The sequence below is a fragment of the Acomys russatus genome, chromosome 5 (assembly GCF_903995435.1).
Source record: "Acomys russatus chromosome 5, mAcoRus1.1, whole genome shotgun sequence".
Taxonomy (NCBI): Eukaryota; Metazoa; Chordata; class Mammalia; order Rodentia; family Muridae; genus Acomys; species Acomys russatus.
This window is the reverse complement of record NC_067141.1, coordinates 32175307-32182484: the sequence shown is the minus strand read 5'-3', so window position 1 is coordinate 32182484 and position 7178 is coordinate 32175307. Positions and strand designations below refer to the sequence as shown.

The window sequence follows — 7178 nt, the reverse complement described above, 5'->3', positions numbered from 1 at the left end:
GGTTATACTCACCAAAGACCAAGGTATTTCCTCTAGATCGTCAACCCAGAAACAGCAGCATTTAACTCACAAAGAAAAGAACACATGGCTTTATTAGATTCTCAAGGTGATCTGTGACTCCACAAAAATGTTGCAATTTTTCCTCCACATCAGTTTACTGCCTTTGGACTCTCTCATTCTTTTCCTGGTACCTCTCCCTCCCCACCCACTGCACCACCACCCCCTACACACACACACACACACACACACACACACACACACACACACACATATGCATACACACACACACACACATACACACACACACACACACACACACACACGCATACACACACCCACACACACGCATACACACACACACCCTGTTCTGCCCCCTCCAACTTCCTTTCTTTCTTGTTTTTTACTCACCTACCTGTGACTCAGATACAAGTTTTCCCATAAATATCCAAACCCCAGAATGACCTCAGAAGTCAAATGCCAACCTCTCCCATACAATAATAATAAAATGGGCTGCCACCCTATGATCTCGTCAGCCTGCAGAACCATATGGATGTATACTTCATAAAATTTGTTCTAACCCATGATTCATCTTTCCAGGCTGCAATTTCCTTGGACTCTGAACTGATCCATACTTGGAACTCTACCCCCTCCTCTCCTCTCCCCCAACCCTCTACAGATTAGGCAGGTGTTGAAACATCTCATAAGGTCCCAGCTACTCACTAGCTTACTGTACCATGTTATTCCCTCGAGTGTTTGTGAGCACCAGGAAGTGCCCTGACATCCCACGTGCCCTGCTGGCCTTCCAGCTCACAACTGTCTTGCCTTTGTCTTCAGATGCTTTGTTGTTGTTGTTTTTTCTCACTTTATTAACTCCAGCTCTGTCTTTCTATTTCCCATCTATCACTGATGACTTCTCCAGAGCAAAATAGCATCTCCTTTGGCACTTCCCGAGGGCTGACAAAGAACATGAAAACTCAACATTCTTCCCTTCCTTCCTTCTTAACACGTCTCTATAAAGGAAGAGCTGTGAAACTGAGGCATATTTCTCCACAGATGGAAAAAGTAGAACTTTTTCTTTGGAAGGGAACCAATTCAAAGAAGTTCTCATCGTCAATAACTATACATCTTCCCCAAGCACCCAGACACTGAGGCTGAAGCCAAGTTACCTGCGTTTGCTCTCAAGCTTTGCTACTTAGGTGAATTATTTGAAATCAATAAGTCTCATTCTCCCCATGTTTTCATTTTTAATTTTTTACACATATGTTCATTATATTGTGATCACATTCACCCCCATTGCCTTCTTTTATCCCTCTTCCCACTCCTCCTGACCCCCTTTTCCCCCCAAACTAGTCCACTTCCTACTTTCATAGTGTTTTTTCTTTTGACCTACTGAGTTTCATTGTGGTTTCTTATATGAGCATGTGTGAGAGAGTATTTACTGGAGCATGACAACTTACTAGGGGCTACACTGCTGAAGAAAATGACATAACCCCAACTCACAGATTTTGTCCATCTCTATAAAGGACAAAGCAATAACGTTAGGTGAACTATTACTCAAGGTTTAAGAAAAACACTGCATATGGGTGGAGGAAAGAAGATACAGACATGATTACTACTGGATATGGGATGATGAGAAGGTCCTCGACTTAGATTGTACAACTCTGAAAATAGTATTACGAATACTAAGATTGTGTGTTCTAAATCAGTGAATGGTAGGCATATGAATTTTCTCACAACAGAACCATTTCTTAAAGCAGCTCAAGTAGAATCCAGCAGATAGCCACTCTTATGAACTCTTAACTGGCACCCTCTCAGACCACCATAGCTAACACACTGGACAAACAAGGGCAAGTGATGCCTCAGCCACACTGCCTGCAGAGCACAAGCATTGGCGAGAAATTCCCCCCTTGTATGATGCTCAGCATCAGAGACTGGCATTCATTGTGTAAGTGATTGTACAGTACCCATTCAGGCATGCAACAGGCAAGGACCAATGCTGAACTTTCATCTGAACATGGCAGAAGAGTCAACACCCTCTCCCCTTCCCTCCTGAGCCCCACACCTCACGAATCCTGAGATAAAACCTGGTTATGCCACCACTGGCCCAACCCTCAGTGAGTCAGCACCCACGCTCTCTACCATTGTAGATCTGGGGTCCCCATAAGTAGCTCTATAGGTGGAAGAGCTATATGTGCACTCAGAACCAGATTCCTAAGGAAGGGTATGCTGGTGCCTGGCCCTTGGTAAATTCCCAATCTTGTGCACCAGTTTATCATTTCAGGATCTCTCTCAGTGGCGGCAGAAACTCAACCCAATTCATCTTGCCTGGTAAGTCACATTCTGAGGCTATCTGTCCCAGCTGGGGCCTATAGTGTCACCATGGGGAACATGACTGACAAGTAATCCTTCCCTTACTCTTGCACCACTAAGACCAGACCTAGGGCACTCCCGTAAGTGCTAGCTCTTACATACAGGACACACACACATACACACATACACACACACATACATACACACATACATAAACACACACATAGACATACACACACATACATACACACATACATAAACACACACATAGACATACACACACATATACATACACACACAGACACATACAGATACACATATGCACACACACATACATGCGCCCACATAAACATATACACATACACACATATACACATACACACATATACACATACACACATATACACATACACACACACTTACACACACACGTACAGGGACAATGGTGCCACCACTACTAAGGATTCAGAATGAGAAGAAAGACAGCGGGAAAGAGGAGTAGATTGCTCAGGATGCCCTCAGTGGAGGAGAAACAAAGCTCCCAGGTGTCAAGGACATACTACCCAGAACAGGGAACTGAGCAGGCCCATAGCATGTAGAGCAGGCTTCTGGCCATTCCTGCAGGAGTCAGGAAAAGCCCCAGCACCTGCTGTACTAAGAAATCCAGAATCTGAACTCAGAAGACCCACGTGGACAGAGCTTTTTGTGCTTCCCTAGAAATAGACTGCTGTAATAGCTCTGCTTCCTAGATGAGCAGGTTGCCCAGGGTAACCTAGGGACCAAGGTTTCTACAATCGGATGAGCTCCATTGGTAAATATCCAGAAAGGGAGGTTTAACATATCTGGACATTCTCTTCTGTATATGGCTCAGAAGCACAAAGTGCTCTCTGCCACTGAATTCTGACTGTTACAAATGGTAACAATGGTAAAGTTTATGCGTGACCTGTTCTAACACGGTACGATGGGTGAGGGGTGCTTGCTGAGCCTGCGGTCTCAGCTATACTCCTCTTCCTTTCCCACCCTGACCCTCTGTGTCTTCTCCAGCTGAATGGCAGTGTGGCCTTGAACATCATCAGTGCCGTCTGTTCTGCAGTGGGCGCCCTGCTCTTCATCTCAGACCTCGGTCTCTCCCGAGGATGCATGGACCCCAGCGATTACCCCCACAACTGGGGACTGGTGAGTGTCCTCAGCCAAAGCTCTCTGCCTTCATTTAGCTGTGTTCAGACCATGCCAGAAAGGGCCTGGCAAGCAAGCCTTCCCCCCTGAGCACTGAAGAAGAGGAAGTGCTCTTGAGGTCAGGGCAGAACTTAAATCCTCAGCTGTTGCTTTTACTGCCCTTGTGAAATAGCACCTGCCTTGTAGCCCTGGCAACTGCACGGTGAGCACAGGGACCAGCTGCTAGTGTGTCAGCAGCCCTCCATGTCTCAGCTTTCCTGCCTGCTCTGTAGACCAGGGTTCAGAAATAATTTGTTTCCTTCCTTTAAAACCTTTTGTTTAGTTTTTCAGGTAACTATATAATGTTCTGGGTTTCATCATGACACAAACCTGTCATCCTCCTTTGTCTCAGTTGGTCCCTTTCACCCCCCACCCCACCCCCCATAAGTCCCAGCTTCTGTTTTCTTTCAATTTTTTTTTTAATTTTTAAAGATTTATTTGTTTTATTCTGTGAGTACAAGTGTTTTGCCTACATGTGCATCAGTGAACCACATGTATGCCTGCTTCCCATGAGGGTCAGAAAAGAGCCTTGGGCCCCCTGGAACTGGAGTTACAGATAGTTATGTGCCACCATGTGGGTGCTGGGGGCTGAACCCAGCCTTCAGCAAAAGCAGCCAGTGATGTTAACCACAGAAACCTCTGTCCATCTCCTACCTCCTTTATGATGTTTTCCTCCCTTCTCATAACCTGGTGTTGTGGCCAACAACAACAACAACACACACACACACACACACACACCTAGATTCCATATATGAGAGAAAACAGGCACCATTCATCTTTCTGAATCCTGCTTATTTCTCTTAACATAATGACTTCCAGTTGCAGCCATTTTCTTGCAAATATCATGATGTGCACAAGATTGGGCCCTGAAACAGCCCTTCATAGGGGGAAGCTAGGATTGCCAGAGCCTAACAAATTCTGCAGAGCCAGGTGGGCTTTTAGGCTTGGCGGGACATAGGTTCCTGCCACACACTGCAGGGTTTAGCACCCACAGAGAACAATAAACTAAGGAACATGGCTAGACAACAGCAGGACCAGCTCTAACAGCTGTCACCTGCTCACCTGTACCAGCACCCAGCGCCATCTAATAGAAATAGAATATGGGCTGCCCATATGGTTTCAAATTCTTCTCTTGCCACATTGAAAAATACAACTAACTTTTTGTTTGAACACTTTAATTAGCATACACTATTAAAAGAAGAAGTGATGGCTGATGGAGGGAGGGAGATCTGGACCTACAGAGAGAGGCTCTGATGCAGCCTCTTTGTTCACACCAGCCACTAAAGTGGAGACTCAGCTCCAGGTCTCAGTATATGAGGGGAGTCTAGGAAGAGTGGTTAATGTACAGGAAGACAGGCAAACAGACAGACAGACAGACAGACAGACAGCAGCATGGTAAAGACTTTGGAGATAGTTCATGCTCTACAAGCAGAATAGAGGACCAGTCTTATAGGTCATGGAGGATGGGAAGAGGCTGTAGTCCACTGCACAAGCCTGAGGCAAAAGGAAGGGAAAGGGTTTCACCTTTTCAAGAAGGGAGGAAGGACTCTTGCTAATGTGAGACTTAGAAGATGGGGGGGGGGGGGTAGTGAGGGGCAGAGCCACATCCAGTTCAGGTATAGTCAGGGTCAGGGATACTTTCACTTTGAGTGGTGACCCTTTGAGATCCATGTTGTTTTACACCAGCAACACATGTCAATTAAGGCCTCGGCACTAACCCAGTATGTAGCAGCCACAGGGGACCTGATACTGAACTAATAGGGCGGCTTTGGACATGTCCTCTCAACCTGCCAACGGACCACAACCTCAACCAGAAGACCAAGTTCTCCTCCCTTCCCCCCTCCCCCCTCTTCTCTCTTCTACACTACCCATCCCCTCCACTTTCTTAGAGATTTTCTATCAGCACATAAGCACACTTTTGTTTTTTCTATCTCATAAAGCAACTCCATCATCCTTCAGTTGCTGGAGGCAAAACCAGGGCGGTGGGGGTGGGAGTCAGGTGCATATCCAAAGAAGAACCAATTGGATTCCTCTCCCACTTCACAGCTAGTTCCTTAAGGAATCCAGTTGGTTCTTCTTTGGAAATGCATCAAGAGTCCAACCATGATTTCTACTTTCTCCCCTGCAGAGCTGGCCCTTGACATTGCATCTCTCATCTCAGTCACTAAAACAGCCTCCCCTTGCCACCCTGGCCTCCCCAAAGCCCTCTTCAACTTGGCATCCAGCATGGTCCCTTTGACAAGCAAAGTCATGTGTAGTCCCTACTCAACCCATTTTACTAAGAAATTACTCCTGATGCAACTGTTTTAGGCATTCCCTTAACCACTGAATCTGTTTCCCATAAAGGGCATTGCAGTGGATGGTAGAATAACCATTTTCCACCCACACGTTAGCCTTACAAAGACCTGGGAGACATTTGCCCCATAAGGCTCAGGGAGGGAGACTTTGCCAAGGCCACACAGATGGTCCACTGTCAAACTCTTGGCCTAGTACTGATGCCCTCCAGATTTCTTCTGATTCCAGAGTCCAGGAATGGGTATTTCTAGTCTGCTGCTCATCTTCTGCCTCCTGGAGCTCGGCATTGCAAGTGTGTCTTCCCACTTTGGCTGCCAAGTGACCTGCTGCAACTACAACAATGTGAGTCCTGGGGCTCCTTTGTGGGTGGAAATATATACCCCAAGATGACAGGAAATTAACAGACTCTGTGGATTATATCCCTGCTAAAGAGAAGAAAGTGAAAAAATACCTATGGGTCTTGGTGTTTGTCTTTAATGAGCCTTTATTACTGGGGCACCTTAGTCTATTGTATGTTGTTATCACTAGGCTGGGTACATTATAAAATAAAGAGGTTTACTTGCCTCTCAGTTCTAGTAGCAGGAGTATCTATACAGCATTGCCCTGGGGTACTTCTGAGCAAGTGCTGTCTCTGCCTGAATTATGACATAGCAGAGAAGGGGGGAAAAAGAGTGCCCTAGTTTAGAAAGGTTCAAGCATGTGAGGTGGCCTTGCTCTATCACAGCATCCTCCTGTGAAAACTAGCCTGCTCCAAGTCAAGCATAGATCCATTCATGAAAGTGGTACCCACAGCCTGATTGTCATCCACTAGTTCTCACCTCTTACAGGTTCCATCACCTCAGCAGCACCGTGCTGGAGTGTAGGCTTCCAGAAACAACCTTCTAGAGGACTACTTTAGCCTTAGGGTAGTGTGTACCTGCTGTGTGCCTCTGTTTTTCAGGCAGCTGTGGTCATTCCAAATGTCTACGCAACAAACCCAGTGGTCTTCCCAAAACCATCAAATCCAATACCAAGTTATCCCAATGGAGTTCAAAATCCCAGATAAGTGAACCTGAAGATTCTAGAAGCATCTCACTGAGACCAAGTGACATTCTCTCCTGCCTAGGCTCCACTTAGCCAGGTTCTTCCTTACCTGACAAACTGGGGTAAATTCTTTCTTATGGCTTATACTGTAGACTCCTGCTTCAATCCACCCTGGAAAATCCTGCTGGCTCTCTACTAAAACAATATGGGATATTGAAATGGATTTAAACAAAGTTTTCCTTCCAGGACACATGCATATGTATAATGTTAGGCATCTCTGCATCAGCCTTGGTGTACACACATCCATGTATTCTCTGCCTATAGGAGTTTTCAGG

General features: G+C 45.9%; 1 protein-coding gene across 1 annotated transcript in view; it reads left to right on the top strand.

Moving 5' to 3' along the window:
* The window catches only part of Ms4a8 (membrane spanning 4-domains A8), an 11947-nt gene extending 5035 nt beyond the window's left edge, over window positions 1-6912 (top strand). The window contains 4 exon segments of the mRNA XM_051147070.1: window positions 2269-2328; window positions 3355-3486; window positions 6049-6162; window positions 6761-6912. Of these exon segments, the coding sequence (XP_051003027.1) occupies window positions 2269-2328; window positions 3355-3486; window positions 6049-6162; window positions 6761-6865 (411 nt within the window). The 3' untranslated portion in view covers window positions 6866-6912.
* Window positions 6913-7178: the final 266 nt, after the last annotated feature.